We start from the raw sequence: 18,825 nt of genomic DNA, 5'->3' as shown, positions 1-18,825 counted from the left end.
GAAAAACCGACATGTTGACCATTTGGGGAACAGTTAAGTAGATTATGGTAAAATGTAATATGTATACATATAGCTGATCCACTTTGTTCTACAGTAGAAACTAACACAACATTGTAAAGTAATTATACTCCAATAAAAAAATAAAATGAAAACAGTCAGGTGGTAGCATATGTAATGACCTGGTAAGATGTCCTAGAGCTATGTGAAAAAAAGCAAGCAGATCAATAAATATTTTTCTTTAATGAGACTCCTAAACTATGTATTAGGGATTTTGAACTCCAAAGTCTGGTCCTGGATAAACTCCACTTTGCTTCCTCCCACTCCAAGCAAATGTTCTCCTACAAACTTTCCTCCCACCTCTTTCTCTAATTCATTCCCTGCCAGCATTTCGGCTCACCTCAGCCCATTGCTTGTTTCTTTACCTACAAACATGAACAGCATGACAAAAATTCTAAGAGCACAGAGGATAACGTTTTCTTAAAATGAGAAAAACCCACAACACCATAGACTAGTTCTGAAATGACTGCATCAGCCAGCTCTAACGATTTTAGAATAGTCAGGTTGCATCATATACTTAAACTATTTGAAAATCAGAAATCACATTATTATGAGCAATTACAGGTAACTAAATATTCGGTTGGCTATTAACACTAGCAGAGGTGGAAATCTTACCTCTACTTTTGTTCGATAGAGAACGAGTCGTTTCAGGCCACATAATTTGGCAATGTGGTTGAAAGCTTGAGGCGGCAGTTTATCACAGGATGAGAGATTTAGGTCCTGTAGGTTTAGACACATCTCAGAAATAATCTCCAAGCAAGTTTCATTAAGGAAGTGGCTGCAAGATAATTCAAGACGCACTAATTCAGATCCACAGACCTTCAGAAACCTGTAAAAACAATGTTCCATGTGAATTTCATAAAACTAAAAGATATTTTTTGCAAGTACTTTGGAATTATATTGACTCTAAGCAGTCATCTTCAGAAGAATAGATTTCTATTAGGGAAAATTAAAAACTTGTTTCACTTAAATTCTCATTTACTGCATGCCAAAACAGGCACGGGTAGGCTAAAATATATCAACCTAAGAAGATAAAATGGATTCACATCTCATAAAAGGTCAGCTACTGCTAAGTGGGAAATTAAGAAAGCAGAGGGTGTTTTTCATCTACTTACCTGTAATTCACATCTGAGCTGGGAGAGCCAATAAACAAAACATAACAAAACTCTAAACTCTTGGAAGTTATTTCTCCCTAAACAGTACCCATTCAGGACTGGATAATTTATTTGGAATGACCTGAAAACAAATCAGACTAGCCTCCTCTCAACTAAGAAAATTTCTGGGTTGGCTTCACTTTACTGTTGAGATATGTTCCTTGTAACTGATACTATTTAATGCCTAGACTGATGTTGAAATTATTACAAGATATTCAATTGCAGCTTCACACAAAATACACAGAAATAACTTCATGTGGAGGACACAAAACCCTTTATCAGAGTAGTAATAACAATATTTATCTTCATTACGTTACAGATGGGGGGAACACAGGCCTTTCCATAATCATCATCTGATAATAAAAGTAAAATGTGAGCCTACAAGTATTCATATCCCTGAAACTTTATCAACAAGCGGTGCGCCTGTTTATCCCTTAAACAAGCGCACCACTCATCCCCGTCCAGGTCTCTTGACGTCTTCTTGCCCATCTCAGTGTCACATCAGTCACATCCTGTTATTTTATTTATGCTGCATCTTTTTTCTACATGATTTAATTATTAGCTTACAAATACACATGCAAAATAAAACTGACAATCAATCACTTATGAAAGTAAAGGAAGTAACACTGGACTTCTAAGTCAAAAGATGGATATTTTGCCCTGTTCCACCATTTCCTAGCATGTGACCTTGGAAAAGGCATTTACCCAAGTCTCAGCATTTCCTCAGATGTAGAAGGCAGACTAGAAATATGTTAACAGCATTCACCACACTGTGGTTTTGAACATCCCACAATAATGTGAAAGCAGTTTGCAAAGACAAAAGTACCCCACGAACATTAAAATAAAAGTGAAATCTTGGCCAACACACATTCAAACAACAATTAAAAAATGTAATTGCTACAAATTTATTTTAAATGTTGCAAATAACTCAGTAGCCCACACATCTTATTTACACCCAAACATCCAAGAACATCCCTTTATTCTTAATCCATTGCAGCGTATGTTCTGCTCTCCCTAAATTCATCCTTTCCTTTTAAATGCCAAATTAAACGGCCTTTCTTTCCAGTCCTTATATTACCTGATTTATTGTGGCATTTCACACAACCGCCCTCACCTTCCTTCAAATTCTCAGACAGTCCTCTCGCTATTCCCTCCTTAAATTCCTCCGACCTGTCTCACTGCTGTGTCCTTTGTATTACAGTAGCTAAATTGCCAGTTTGCATCAAGCACCTTAATTCATTCACTCAACAAATGTTTATTGAGCTCCAACTATGACCCAGGCATTACTCTAGGCACTTGGAAGTTCGCAGTGGGCAAAGCAAAGTTCCTGCTCTCATGGGGCTTACTTACATTTTGGTAGGAGAGGTAGATCATAAACAAATCAATTACATGAGTAAAATTAATAGTATATTAGAGAGTGAAAAGTGCCAACAAGAAAATAAAAGCAGAGAAGGACAACAGGAAGTGTCAAAGGTAGACAGGGTGGTAAGGGAAGCCCCATTGAGAAGGTGAATCAAGCCCCAAAGGAAGTGAGGGGGTGAGCAAAGCAGTTCCCTGGAGAAGCAGCACTCCAGGCGAAGGGAGGGGCAAGCGCAACAGCTCTGAGGCAGGACAGCTCAGACAATGCCTAGAGCACGGAACTGTCAGGAGGCTCAAAGTGAGAGGGACAAGGGGAGCAGATCAGAGAGGTAAGGGGCAGTTCAGAGTGTGTGTCCTATAAAGACTCTGGCTTTTATTTTGAGGGAGATGGGATCCTCAGTCATCAGAGGGTGCTGAGCAGAGGTGTGGCACGACCTGCTTGTCTTTTAACAGAGCCACTCCGGTTTCTGTGCGGAGAACAGACTGAAAGAGAACAGGGGTAAAAACAGGGGGACCCTCAGGACACCACGACCACATTCAGGGAAGAGAGGATGGTGCACTGGATCCGGTGGTGGCACTGAATGTTGTCCTCAATATTCAGACTCAGGATCTATTTCAAAGGGAGGCAGCGGGTACCACATTATGACATACCTTCTTCATACTGAACTGGACTCAGGCTCACCTATTTCTCAACCATAATTTAGTTTTCTGTTAACCAGTTTCCTTACATACTGATTCGTTTACATTGAGTTTTATAAGGTGCCTCAAATCCTTCGGCAATTGAAACAGATTCTTGGTGTACCCAGTACTTAGCATGATGTCAGGCATGTAAAAAACACTGGATGACTTTGTTGAATAAATCTTCCAATGGTGAAAATTCATCTGAAGAATTTCAATTTCCTCTACTCTGGAACAAACTAAGTTTTATGGACTCAGAGAATTTTTCCCTTAAGAGGGTCAAACTCCTAAGAAATATGACAAAATTAACATTTTTACCTTACTCTGAGTATACATCATAGTTATGACTAGTTCTTCACTATTTATAAGCTAGCAATCTAGAAATGAATGTAGGGTGTCAGAGATCTGGAGTATCCTATTTTGATTTGATACTTCTAAAATTATTTGCAGATTACAAAAGTTAACTGAGTATATTAACTCTTAAAATTAAAATCTTGAGGCATCTTATCTCCTGAAGGTCTTCATTATTTGGCAAAGCACTTTGTTCTACAATTCTTTTTGGTATTGGACTTGGAATACTTTGACATTTCTTTTCTCTTTGTTCTCATTAATGAACTTTTCCCTTCTAAAGACAGAAAGTAAATCACCAGAAAGCCAACTGTGAATAGATTAGAAAACATCCCAAACTGACTGAATGAATGAAAAAATTTGGAAGCACAATAAAGATAATGATCATGCTTATCTACCTTTATGACTCTCTCTCTTCTTTTTTATATATTGCATATTTTTACTGAGATTATTTGGTCAATATCCCCATAGTCTCTCTTCCTAAACTTACAAGATCTACACTACTTACTTTTTCATATTTCCATTCCAAGAAGGCAGAATTAGCAGCAGAATCAATTAATTAGCTGAACACAACTCTTGTTTCTTTCCTTAATGCTCCTCATAAAGTTTTATTTTAAGGCATAATTACATACATGTTTTTGTCTTGGTCATCTATTTATTCATTTCAATTGTGATACTGGTCACTTGAAAGGAGAATTATAGCTTGTATACTTCCTGCAGCCTGTTCATACCATGTTATGAATTCTCATCAAGTATTTCTTGATATTGAGGGTATTAAGAGAAGACCTAAGTTCAGATAAACAATCCCAAACGAGGTCTCTTGCTATGAGAAATGGAGTCTCTGGAGAGAGAAATAAATTGCTTATCTTTATGAGGTGAATTCATTTGTCCAGATTAATATAAGTACATAAAAAGTAATTTACTAAATGGTAACTTGCACCCTAAAATAATTAACATCACATGAATGAATGATTTAATCTGAGTTTATTCATCACAAAATAAAAGGCACTAATCCTTACAAGCTGCCTGAAGTATCAAGGTAAAGGGGAGAATTAGGTATAAATATCCACGGCTTCTGATTGCTAATCTCATGTTTTGTTAGCTGACCCTCACTTGAGTTTTATAAGACAGTATATTTAAGATAATTTTAATCCCAAATAGCTGGAGCATTATTTACTATAGCCGATCCAAAATAAAGTCATTAAAAACAAAACTTCTTGCTTAACTGTGTACGGTACTATCTAGCAATGGTAGAAGGAAGTGGAAAAGAAAGTCTTAAATTGTCTTTAATCTCTAGGAATTGACCATCTAAAAGAGACAACAGTGTAAAACACAGGCAGGCAACTGAATAAACACATATATGAATAAGCAAAAAGCTCTCTATTCCATAAAACTGTAGCTCTGTGTCAAAACATCAAGTTCTTAAATCTAGAAAGCATCCAATAATGTTTTCTGAAGGGAACAAGTAGAAGGGTGAGGGATAGAAATCTCTACATAACTGAGGTGGAGCTCAAGGTGATTATTTTGAGCAACTACCTGAAGAAAAACGATAGAGGAAAAATAAATAGAACCTAAGACTTTTTGAACATCAGAATGATATAATTAAGCCAACAGGCAGGGAGGCAAAGGCATATCCAAGACTTTAGGGAAGTGTATTATAAGAGAAAAGTGGAATTACAGTAGATGTGACTTTAATGAGTAATGATATAAACGAGCAGTACTTGAAGTTACAAATCACAAATCTGTAGATAGAATAGGATTTTAATAACTGATTAAAAGTTTTAAGTTCTTATTATTCCAATTTCCCTGTTATTTTGAATAAAATAAATTCCTAAGTTCTTTAAAATCCAGTGAAACAATTCCAGCTTGTGAAGATAAGGTTTTTAGGTAACAAAAATAAACGATATCAAACTTTTCCCAAAGACTTACTCAAAAAGCAAGCTCGGGCTTCCCTGGTGGCGCAGTGGTTGAGAATCTGCCTGCCAATGCAGAAGACACGGGTTTGAGCCCTGGTCTGGGAGGATCCCATATGCCACGGAGCAACTAGGCCCATGAGCCACAACTACTGAGCCTGCGCGTCTGGAGCCTGAGCTCCGCAACAAGAGAGGCCACCATAGTGAGGGGCCTGCGCACCGCGATGAAGAGTGGCCCCCACTTGCCACAACTAGAGAAAGCCCTCGCACAGAAACGAAGACCCAACACAGCCAAAAATAAATAAATTAATTAATAAACCCCTACCCCCAAAATCTTCTTTAAAAAAAAAAAAGCAAGCTCATCATCATTGGTCTCTATTTTAAAAATGTACTTTTTTTCTTTAAAGTATTACAAGTAAGTCTTCTTCACAGTAATGAGCATAAATAGACCACACTTACTCATAGATTATTCATTAATAATCAAGCCATGAATATTTATCATTTATTCTGGGAATGCTGCCTATAAGCCATAATGACTATCAATTCAGCAGTCGGGTCAAGGGGGCCAACGGCAATCAGGAGGCAAAACTCCAGTATCTCCCACCCAAAAAAGATTCCCTCTCCCTGTTATTTAACCTTTTTATTTTCTTAATGAGAACAATGACTATACTTAAAGGAATGCTATCAAGATTTATTTATGGTTTTACTGGCTGAAATACTCCTGTGAAATATGGAAAACTTAAATTCATGTATGTACTTTTGTGATTATTTAAACAGCCCCATGGCAACTAAATGGCTGAACTGAAAATGGAAGAGAAATTGCTGGTGAGAAAGTAGATTGGAGCTTTAACCTCATAAAAGAAGATCTTTATCCACCACATGTCTAAAATGCTAACAATAGCATCGCGAAGTTTTCTTCTCACAACTTATATTTCTGCTCATGCACCTGAAGAAGCTACATAAAGTTTTTAAAAACTGATTTAATACTATCTCTACATTTTATTCATTATACCATGGTTATATGCAACATTTTGGCAAAGAAGCTGGACTTCAGTCATTCATTACCAATATTTTCTTTAACTCATTAGTTGCCTCCCTGTTATTTTATTTATAAAATATAGGAAGGATATGTTTAAATGTTTATTCTTATATCTTTATCTTTTCTGTAGCAGGAACTATATTATCTATCTGTTTACATGGTCCACGACAGTCACCATAATGCCTTACACACCAAGAGTGAAAACAAACAGTAAGTTCCTAATGGTGGGAAACATTGAAAAAAGAGCTATGAGGGATTAAAACACCCAAAAGTCCTTGTAATGTAAAATAATGCTTACTGATACCAATGGTTCTATCTGCTCTCAGAGTCAGTTAGTCTTGGTTTATGATCTATAGTGTATGCTCTCAATACCCACAGTCATCATTAGCTTCAGTTCTTCTTGGTCCCATTAATAGCGAGGAAAATTAGCCAATGAAGTGTGTGTGTCTGCAGCAAAAGGAAGTAGAAAGGACTGAGCTTGTGTTCCACTGGAGAGCTGTCAAAGATCCAGCAATTTTCAAAATGTGGATTCTATAAAAATTTACCAAAATCACACTGCCAAAAAGAAATGCCTAATTTTTCTACTATATATATATATATAATATATATATATCCCATTTTAAGCAAATTTACATAATAAAAAAGAATTTTGTATACATAGCCTGTTGTAAAATCTTTAGACTCTGACCCACAATCCCATCATGTTTTATCTAAGAACCCCTTCCCCTGGCTCTATTTCTGGCAGAAAAGAAACTCAGTGCATCCATGGTTTCAACATGTGCTATAAGCCATTACTGCTTGTGTTTATTTTTTACTTTGATGCATAAACTATCAATATTAGCATTTTGAACACATTGGTGCTATTTCAAACATGACTTCATCTGACTCTAATGGTATCAAATATTTATTTCTGGAACTGCATCTTTATTTTTATACTTTAAGTCAAGGGGAACTAAGCTCAAAATACAGATTTCTAATTCATAAACCACTGTTCAGGAATGTATCCACTGGGGATATGTGCAGGGAGGGCTGTAGTTCATTCTAACTTCTAAAAACAGGATAGGAGATTATTTGTTAATCAAAAATAACAGGTAGGGCTTCCCTGGTGACGCAGTGGTTGAGAGTCCACCTGCCGATGCAGGGGACATGGGTTCGTGCCCCGGTCCGGGAAGATCCCACATGCCGCAGAGCGGCTAGGCCCGTGAGCCATGGCCGCTGAGCCTGTGCTCCGCAACAGGAGAGGCCACGAGAGTGAGAGGCCCGCGTACCGCAAAAAACAAACAAACAAACAAACAGGTAATTTCCCCAAAGTGTCTACTTCTTCGTTAATGAAACGGATTATACTGTAACATACAATGAGAATAACCATCAAGGTCAGGAGAAAAACACCTGTTTGTTTCACAAGAAAAATGACTACGGCATTACTAAATGAATATGTACTCGTGCAAGCTTTCAAATGTTTAACAGGTGACGTTTAATAGTAAGGAAACTAAATGCTTAAATAGAAAGGAGCAGAAACACCTGGGCAGGTCTGCAAGTGTGGTCGCCTATTTAACATGCAATTGCATTTTCAACATAATTAGTTTAAATGAGCTTCCAAATTTGGGTGATGTATTGCACATGTAATTAAGATTTAATTAAAAATGTTCTATAATAAATTGTTTTCCATTTCTGACAAATCACATTAGGGAGGTAGATTTTGATTTGGAAATAGTTTTTAGAATGTGTTAATCATCTGTGCTGAAAATATGAGAAAGAAAAAAAGGAGCTCTGTTGAAAGTTCCTTGGGATTTAAAAAATATGAGGTAAAGGGCATAATTTCCCTCCATCTTGTGAAGTCTAGCTGAAGAGGATGGTGAAACTAACTCATCCACTTTTGTCAGCAGAAGCACTCTGAACATGATCTAAAGTACATGATATATAATTTCAAACTTTTATTATGGAAACTACTACATAGTAAGTATAGCCTGCTGATTTAAATAACCTCAACAAGGCTTGGCACTGACCTGCTAAATCCTGAAACAGAGATGAAGCCCCTATTGCCAGTCCAAGATAAATTAAGCCACTGGACGAGAGTACAGCGAGGCTGCAGAAATTCCAGAGAGGTGTCATTTAGTTTTGCCCAGTATGGTTGCAGATTGAGGTGGATGTACTGCAGAGGATCACAGCAATGCTGGTTCAGTAGTTTGCAAGTCTGTGCTAATCTACACAGGTCTGGTAGTGTCAGATGATTCAGAATCAGTTGAATGAGCTACATAAAACAGAGAAACCAAGATCACCCAGACTGAAAAAACAATATCACTTTTTGAAGCATATGATATGATCTAATAAAGAATAACAGTATCATATATTTTATAACAATACTTTCACATACTAAATAATTCAACAGAATTATCCAAATCAGTAGTAACCATACATACATAAGGCTATATATATTACATTTCAAGAGCATTCAAAGTATATTCAATTCATGTCGACTATTTTTTTTTTTTACAGTGCAAAGGTATATTTTGGTAATCTATTGAATAATACAATTTTTCACATACTTAACATTTACTAAACATCGACTACACGTCAAACACTGGTGAGAAGAGCTCCCACTTTCAGGGTTTCCAGAGTCCAGTGGGGACTGGTAAGTACGATGATATGTTTTAATAGCTTGGATAGACGCATAGACTGCTACTAGAGCCTGACACAAGACACAGGCCTAACCTCAGTGAAAGCGGACTTGGACCAGCAAGGCTCAGCTTTAAAGAGAGGCAAAACTGGGGAGAGGAAAGATTAGTTAGTGGTAAGGACTGGATCACAGAGAGCCTCACCGAGGAGCCTGGATTTATTCTGAAAGCAATGAGGAGTCTTGAAGGGATTTATGTAACTGCAGAGTGACAGAGTCATATTTATGGTTTAGAAAGATCATTGCAGGGGGCACTACCGGAGGCAGGAAGGGAAACCCGCCTGGCGGCTACTGTAGATTCCAAGAAAGAGGAATCAGGGGCCTGCTTAAGGCAACTGGCAGTGACTAGGGAGTAGCTAACAGATACAAAAAAGTATTAAGGAGGAGGAATCAAAAAGATTTTTATCTCTAATTAAAATAGTTTCTTTGAACTAGTTCAAGATTTGTTTTTTCTTAATGGTGAACAGTCGGGGGCTCCTAAACTAATTTTCAAAGAATCACTGCTAAATAGCCTATTCTGAACCAAGAAATACTAAGAAAAAAAAATCAAATATTTGCTAAATGGTAAAAAAATCTTTAGATGAGAGAGAAGGTTGAGTTTCTTTTCTTTTTTTTTTTTTTTTTTTTTTTTGGTTCGCAGGCCTCTCACTGTTTTGGCCTCTCCCGTTGCGGAGCACAGGCTCCGGACACGCTGGCTCAGCGGCCATGGCTCACGGGCCCAGCCGCTCCGCGGCATGTGGGATCCTCCCGGACCGGGCATGAACCCGTGTCCCCTGCATCAGCAGGCGGACCCTCAACCACTGCACCACCAGGGAAGCCCCTGTATTATATTTTTAAATAATTCTATTCACTATATTTTGTTCGCCGAAGTAAAATTGGTCTGTAATTTTATTTTTATGTGCTAGAGTATTATAACAGCTTCACTAAGAAGTTAAAAACTTTCCCTTTTCTTTATGCTATGAAAGAGTTTAAATAATACAGGATTTGATCACTTCTTAAATGTCTGAAAGAACCTATGAGCCATCTGGGCTTGGCAACTGTAGGACCTTAAATATGTGTAGAAAGAATTAAAAATTTGTTGTTTTAACTACAATACTAAAAGCTATTTCAGTAAAATTTTTAAGCAGTTGGTGCAAAGAGACATTAAAAGTTAAATATATCCATGTATCAGAGGATAAATAATTTACTTTTTTCCAGATGATTTATAATTTAAATAACTCCCAGCAATTGCTGGCATCATTCCAAAGTCACCATTATTAAAAGATGTATATTGTGTGAAAACATTTTCTGATCCTTAATATTATATTTTAAGCAAATATCCAAGTAGAAGAAGAATAATGAAGTTATTGAGACCATGACATTGGCATGTGAAAAAGCACTTTTGGATTCTGATTAAGCAAAAGATAACAGGTTTTAGGCCTACAAGATAATACCCATTAATTATTACTCATCTAGTACCTAGTGTCTGTCAGAAGATGTTTTTATATGGGGGTATCCTAGCCTAAAGTACCATTTGACACGATGTTGTATGTAGGATGTTGTATGTCTCAAAACACAGCTGATCTGCCCTCAAAACACACTCTACTCATAATACAATTATTTTCAACTAAGGAAACATTATGTCACTTGACATATTTAAATGTGGGGTTTTTTTTCCTTTAAATAACTTGGATTATATAATTTAGGCAACTTTTAAAAAAAGAGTTTCTCTTTTTACTCACTGTGAGATCATTCAGTGTTTTGCAGCATCAACTCTTTATGCCTTTATGCCTTGTACTGCCTTCATCATGACTAATTAATGTCCTTCAGGACGACTGATTCTATCTCTCGGTTTCGTCTATGTGATTTTGTTGTATTGATTAAACCCCTTGCATGTACTGGAAGCCTTTACTCTTTATTGGCTCCTTCCCTACAGCATAAAAGCATACTGAAATCTCTCCCAGCTTGCATCACAAACAGAAACCTTCCCACCCTGCTACATCTTCTGCCACTCGTCTTTTCTCGTTGTGACATGAAGGGGTGGAGTGTTAGGATGCCAAGTATTATTCACTATTGGTGGACAGTCTTGCCCATGATTGGTGTATATTAATAGAAATATTTTTCTGCTTATGCTCAGAGAGCAAACACTTTTTGTCTCTGCTTCTTCCCCGCTCCTTGATGCCTTAACCAGATATGGTAAGGTTTTTCTCATCTCTCACCCTATGGTCATAGTTCCATTGAACTGATACTGGTAAAGGATTATCAGAGATCTCCCGATGACCAAAACCAGTGGGCACTCGTCACTGAGCTCTCTGCAGCGGTGTGGCCGACCACACCCATTTTCTGTTCTCTATACCTCTTTAGCTTCCTATCGTTGTTTTTAAGACAATCTCATCCTTGTCCCAAGTGCCTTTTCTGACTTGTCTTCCTCTCCTGGACTCTTAGATGTTAGTAATCCCAGAATTCTATTCTTGGCCCTTTATTCACACCCTCAGTTTTCCTGGTCAGTTTCATCTACCATGGTAGCCCTCTCCTCTTCTGAGAAGACTCACACAAATGTAAACTCAGACCTTCCTCCTGCGTTTCAAACTCAAATAGCAACTGCCTACTGTCAACTTCTCAATCAGAGAAGTTGGCTTTGATGAATCACAGGCACCTCCAAGTCAATGCACCCTTCCACCTTCACCCACTGGTTTATGATTAATGGCATATCCATCCACCAGGTCATTTCAACCAGAAGCCTAAAAGTCCTTGTGATGCTCTGCTTCATGTCCACATTCAATAGTTACTTTGATTTCTACCTTCTGCATCTCTAGAATACTTCTCCGGCTTACCTCCTTTCCAAACTTTCCAGTACCCAGAGCTTCATAACTTCTTGCCTACATTTCTGCAGTAGCTCCTCGACTGGTATCCCTGCTTCCCACCTTGACCTCCTTTTGGTCTATTCTTCATTTACCAACAGAATAATCTAAGAAAGAAATCTCATTTTGTTATTCTTCTTTTAAAGTAAATAAAACTTTCAATGTTTCCCTACTGACTACAGAAAAGGTTCACAATCTTCTTCATACCATGACACATACGAAAAACAAGCTTTACATGAGGCCAAACACCTGGGCAATCATTCTCACTGTGGGACAAAGCATGTGCAAAAATGCCTGCATATTATGGATAATTTCTGGAATGCTATTATTCCACATCTTTTTCTCCCACTAAAAAAAGCATATGAAGAATTCAGAGAACACAAGAAAGTGAGTGTGAAATTATTATAGGTATTATCTTGGATTTGTTCTAATTTTTTACCAAAAGTAAATGATTTATAAAATCTAAGGTCTCTATGACTCCCCTCAAACGATTCTGCGGTGTACAGGAGAGACACAGCAGCCTGAGGACCACTGGCTGAAGAGAGAAAATGCAAACCTCTCGGTAAAACCCACAGAGCCCTCTACAACGTGGCAGGGTGGGCTGTGCACTGCCAGGGCTGGGATGTCCCAATCACTGTCATCTGTGTGATGGTGGCCTATGGAGTGATGCACCGAGGCAGCCCTGAGCCTGTGTCCAAGTTCATCTCTTGCAGCTTCTGCTATCAAATCCTATTCCAGCCACAGTGAAATACTGGAGTTCCCAAACAGGTCACACAGTTTCACTTCTTCTCACCTTTGGACACTCTCTTCCCTTTGCCTGAAGTTCCCGTTATTCATTTGAATGTGACATGTTAAGCATTTTACCAGGTCTGGATAAAATTCAACAAACTCTTTAAAATACATTTGCTGAATTTAAATCTCTATACTGTAGTTTTAGGAAATGGGTAAGAATCAAGGAAGTGAGCTTTCTCCAGATGAGCTGCTGCCATTGCTGCCAGGACAGACCCTCCTTGAAGCCCCAGGGAACAACATTGTCAACATCCCACGCTCCTCTCTCCCAGCTCAGCTGCTCCTCCATCTTTCCTCCCTCCTCCCTCTAAGGGCCAGGGTGTCTTGTCCACCTATGAAGCTTCCTTCCATAACACAAGACTTGACCTAGAAGGCCTGGGCTGGATCCTGGTTCCATGGCTTACTGACTGAATTACCTTAGATCCTTAAATTTATCTTTATGTGGCAACTTTAGCTACTTCACAGGATGTACCATAGCATTAGAATTGTGAAATGTTGAACAGGCATTATAGCTCCTGTTAGGCACTCAAGAGGCTACCTTATTGTTCCATGCAAGTTAAGCTACTTGTATTATTACAATGAAACCTGAAATACCCACCAGTGTGGAAGGGGGATAGTTGAACTGGTTAAAGTTTAAATTTATAAAATTTTTCTTTAAAAGATCTGATTATATTATTTTTAACCACACACAGCTCTTCTCAGCAGGGGAAGGAATGCCTGGCCCTACTCCCACCCCAGGGGGTGTGCTAATGGCATTTGATGCCTGGGAGCCAGGAGTGCTAAATATACCCTGGAAACACCCCTGCAGTGACACACTGAAAACAAGACTTTAGGTAAAAGGCACTCTATACCTGCCTAGACCAAAAATCATAGCTAGTTAGAGTATAGAATAGAGTTAGTATAGAAGAGTATATGACACTTGGAGAAACTGCGCACTATTAAACAGAATTAGCATTTCTCTCACGGTCTAATTAATACTCTTATTTTTCATAGCAAATTTTTTTTTTTTTTTTTGCGGTACGTGGGCCTCTCTCTGCCGCGGCCTCCCCCGTTGCGGAGCACAGGCTCCGAAATCGCAGGCCCAGCAGCCATGGCGCACGGGCCCAGCTCCTCCGCGGCACGTGGGATCCTCCCGGACCTGGGCACGAACCCGTGTCCCCTGCATCGGCAGGCGGACTCTCAACCACTGCGCCACCAGGGAAGCCCGCAAATCATCTTTAATATAACCGGTATCAAGTTAAGCACATATTGCCCATATTAACACTGTGTAATTATGAATTAAAGTGGAGTGTAATTTATCATTGCTTTATGTATTTTGGTTATTGTTAATCAGTGATAAAATAACCTATATTTAATAGTGTATCCAGAATCACTAAAGTCAAATCCAAAACAAAGGTGGCGAAGTTACTGAACACAATTTTGTCTAGTCTTTCCAAAATCAAAATACACAATACATCAGATTATGTATACCTTGCTAATGCTCCGATTTCTCTGACATCTAGCAAAATAAACATTAACATCTAAACATTTTAAAATGATAGTATGTCCAATATTGCTACTGAATATCTTTGGCTTACCTCATAAGGTAGTTTATCAAAATATCCATTACTTGTCCCTTCCCTGAGGGCAATACTGCTAAACTTTTTGTTCAGATTGTCCATTCCACATCCATTCTTTTCTTCATAGTCATCTTCTAGATCATTCATATCAATAAGTGAAGTCTTGAGAGAAAGCACTGGCTTGTCCTTTGTACCATGTAATACAACGGCATCTAATTCAGTGTAATAATCCAGAAGAGAACTATTTACTTCCAGCCGTATAAGATTTGTGGGAAAATTTATCTGCTTAATACAAGGTTTAAACTGGCGAGCCTGGGAAGCATTCACCTTCGTAGGTTTCTCTGACCAAAGAATCTCCCATCTGCCAAAGAAAGAAACTTCCCTATAATACAGTTTAGAATGAGATTTACTGTTACCTTAACGTTAGGGGCCCAGCCCAATATGTTACAGTGTGAAGCAAAAGCATTCAACAAGGTGGATAGGATCAAGCCAAGAATTGTTTCCAGGACATGAAAATAATTTTAAACCTAAATGCCATAGACCTTATTACTTAAGATATTTTTACTACTTAAATTATTTTTACAACTCCCTAGAAAGTCCTTTTTGGCAGATTTCACTTTGGTAAGTTAAAAACTGGAATAGGTAGTCAGCGGTACATGAACAACACTCAGTTTTACAGATAAAGTAAACACGAAATATTAACGCACACAGTAGAAAGCACTCCTGTGTGCATGCCCTAAACCAACTGTGGAAACTAAACTTCTCACCTTGCCTCACGAAGGTCTCCTTCTCTGTTTCTGTTACTGGTGCCATACAAATTCAAAACTTTCATTGGCCACAGCACACGGCATGTGGAATCTTAGATCCCCCCACCAGGGATCAAACCCGTGTCCCTTGCGCTGGAAGCGTGCGGAGTCTTAACCACTGGACCACCAGGGAAGTCCCAAAACTATCATTTTCTTTGATTTTCTTTTATCCAGTCATTAAATTTTATCAGAGTTTTCATGAAATTGTCTCATATATGCCCTTCTCCTAAGTTTCCATTATTGTCATCTTTTAGTCATCCTTGTATCCTCAGTACCTAGCAAGTAGCTAACACGTAACAGGTGAATAACATTTTCTCCTATTCCTTCAAAATGAACTTCTACTTTTCAGCCAGGTTAATCATTACTTTCCAGATAATAAACTTATTTCCACACGAAGGTGTTTGCTCATGTTGTCTTCCCCTCCCAATGAAATGCCTAACCTACAATTATCTGCCCATCTTTTCTTCAAGGCCTAACTCATATTCCATGTCTTTATATAGGTCTTCTTAAAAAATTAGTTTCCAAAATTATTTAAAGATTCTTTGTAACACAGCATCATTAGATATATAATATTCTCCAATATATGGCATAAATAACCATTTCTCTAATATTGTTTTCTAATATAACAGAGAAAGTTAAAAACACAAAAATACTTCAATAAATACTTCAATAAATACTTCAATAAATACTTCAATAAATACTTCTATTTCTATTTATTTATTTTAGCTAGCAGAACTTTTACATAAAGATTTTATGTCAAAGATTAAGAACACTTTTAAGTCTCCCAATACATACTACAAACTGCTTTCAAAGAAGCTTATGCCAACAATATGTAAGAATGACCACTGAAAGCACTCTTTATTTTTAAAAATAATCTCTAATTTCACAGTGACCCAGGTCTCTGTGACATAATTTATAATTCACTGACTACTAATAACACTTAAAATGTTTTCATATGCTTATTAATCATATCAAATTTTTTCCCCTCCAATATATTGTCAGTTCATTTCGTTGCCTGAATGGCCTATTTACTTTTTATGAATTTTATTTTTTTTATACAGCAGGTTCTTATTAGTTATCTACTTTATACATATTCGTGTATATATGTCAATCCCAATCGCCCAATTCATCCCACCACCACCACCCCCTCTCCTCCCCGCTTCTCCCCCTTGGTGTCCATATGTTTGTTCTCTATGTCTGTGTCTCTATTTCTGCCTTGCAAACCGGTTCATCTGTACCATTTTCCTAGATTCCACATATATGCGTTAATATACATTTGTTTTTCTCTTTCTAACTTACTTCACTCTGTATGACAGTCTCTAGGTCCATCCACGTCTCTACAAATGACCCAATTTCATTCCTTTTTATGGCTGAGTAATATTCCGTTGTATATATGCACCACATCTTCTTTATCCATTCATCTGTCGATGGGCATTTAGGTTGCTTCCAGGACCTGGCTATTGTAAACACTGCTGCAATGAACATTGGGGTGCATGGGTCTTTCTGAATCATGGTTTTCTCTGGGTATATGCGCAATAGTGGGATTGCTGAGTCATATGGTAATTCTGTTTTCAGTTTTTTAAGGAACCTCCATACTGTTCGCCACAGTGGCTGTATCAATTTACATTCCCACCAACAGTGCAAGAGGGTTCCCTTTTCTCCACACCCTCTCCAGCATTTGTTGTTTGAAGATTTTCTGATGATCCCCATACTAATCGGTGTGAGGTGATAACCTCATTGTAGTTTTGATTTGCATTTCTCCAATAATTAATGATGTTGAGTAGCTTTTCATATGCTTCTTGGCCATCTGTATGTCTTCTTTGGAGAAATGTCTATTTAGGTTTTCTGCCCATTTTTGGATTGGGTTGTTTGTTTTTTTAATATTGAGCTGCATGAGCTGTTTAGATATTTTGGAGATTAATCCTTTGTCTGTTGATTCCTTTGCAAATATTTTCTCCCATTCTGAGGGTTGTCTTTTGGTCTTGTTTGTAGTTTCCTTTGCTTTACAGAAGGTTTTAAGTTTCATTAGGTCCCATTTGTTTATTTTTGTTTTTATTTCCATTACTCTAGGAGGTGGATCAAAAAAGATCTTGCTGTGATTTATGACAAAGAGTGTTCTTCCTATGTTTTCCTCTAAGAGTTTTATAGTGTCCGGTCTTACATTCAGGTCTTTAATCCATTTTGAGTTTATTTCTGTGTATGGTGTTAGGGAGCGTTCTAATTTCATTCTTTTACATGTAGCTGTCCACAGTTTTCCCAGCACCACTTACTGAAGAGGCTGTCTTTTCTCCATTGTATATCCCTGCCTCCTTTGTCATAAATTAGTTGACCATAGCTGTGTGGGTTTATCTCTGGGCTTTCTATCCTGTTCCATTGACCTATATTTCTGTTTTTGCCAGTACCATATTGTCTTGATTACTATAGCTTTGTAGTATAATCTGAAGTCAGGGAGTCTGATTCCTCCAGCTCCATTTTTTTCCCTCAAGATTGCTTTGGCTATTCAGCGTCTTCTGTGTCTCCATACAAATTTTAAGATTTTTTTGTTCTAGTTCTGTAAAAAATGCCATTGGTAATTTGATAGGGATTGCACTGAATCTGTAGATTGCTTTGGGTACTATAGTCATTTTCACAATACTGATTCTTCCAATCCAAGAACAAGGTATATCTCTCCATTTGTGTCATCTTTGATTTTTCATCAGTGTCTTATAGTTTTCTGAGTACAGGTCTTCTCCCTCCTTAGGTAGGTTTATTCCTAGGTATTTTATTCTTTTCATTGCAATGGTGAATGGGATTGTTTCCTTCATTTCTCTTTCTGATATTTTGTTGTTAGTGTATAGGAATGCAAGAGATTTCTGTGCATTAATTTTGTATCCTGCTACTTTACCAAATTCATTTATTAGCTCTAGTAGTTTTCTGGTGGCATCTTTAGGATTATCTGTGTATACTATCATGTCATCTGCAAACAGTGACAGTTTTACTTCTTCTTTTCCAATTTGTATTCCTATTATTTCTTTTTCTTCTCTGACTGCCGTGGCTAGGACTTTCCAAACTATGTTTAGTAACGGTGGCGAGAGTGGACATCCTTGACTTGTTCCTGATCTTAGAGGAAAGCTTTCAGTTTTTCACCATTGAGAATGATGTTTGCTGTGGGTTTGTCGTATATGGCCTTTATTATGTTGAGGTAGGTTCCCTCTATGCCCACTTTCTGGAGAGTTTTTATCATAAATGGGTATTGAATTTTGTCAAAAGCTTTTTCTGCATCTATTGAGATGATCATATGGTTTTTATGCTTCAATTTGTTAATATTGTGTATCACATTGACTGATTTGCGTATATTGAAGAATCCTTGCATCCCTGGGATAAATCCCACTTGATCATGGTGTATTATCCTTTTAATGTGTTGTTGGATTCTCTTTGTTAGTATTTGTTGAGGATTTTTGCATCTATATTCATCAGTGATATTGGTCTGTAATTTTGTTTTTTTGTAGCATCTTTGCCTGGTTTTGGTATCAGGGTGATGGTGGCCTCATAGAATGAGTTTGGGAGTGTTCCTTCCTCCACAATTTTTTGGAAGACTTTGAGAAGGATGGGTGTTGGCTCTTCTCTAAA

General features: G+C 37.7%; 1 protein-coding gene across 3 annotated transcripts in view; it reads right to left on the bottom strand.

Moving 5' to 3' along the window:
- The window catches only part of FBXL4 (F-box and leucine rich repeat protein 4), a 67,636-nt gene that overhangs the window by 24,598 nt on the left and 24,213 nt on the right, over positions 1–18,825 (bottom strand). For 2 of the 3 annotated variants that reach the window (XM_027090112.1, XM_027090122.1), the window contains exons 4-6: positions 14,429–14,771; positions 8,555–8,799; positions 673–886 (exon numbers count right to left, since the gene is read on the bottom strand). In XM_027090112.1, the coding sequence (XP_026945913.1) occupies positions 673–886; positions 8,555–8,799; positions 14,429–14,771 (802 nt within the window). The remainder of the gene's footprint in view (positions 1–672; positions 887–8,554; positions 8,800–14,428; positions 14,772–18,825) is intronic. The other variant, XM_027090130.1, reaches the window with a different exon arrangement.

This window comes from Aethalodelphis obliquidens, unplaced genomic scaffold (assembly GCF_003676395.1).
Source record: "Aethalodelphis obliquidens isolate GAN/ISIS:26980383/991018 unplaced genomic scaffold, ASM367639v1 scaffold3, whole genome shotgun sequence".
In the NCBI taxonomy this organism is placed as follows: Eukaryota; Metazoa; Chordata; class Mammalia; order Artiodactyla; family Delphinidae; genus Aethalodelphis; species Aethalodelphis obliquidens.
The sequence above is the reverse complement of the archived record's forward strand: the minus strand, read 5'-3'. Positions and strand labels throughout refer to the sequence as shown.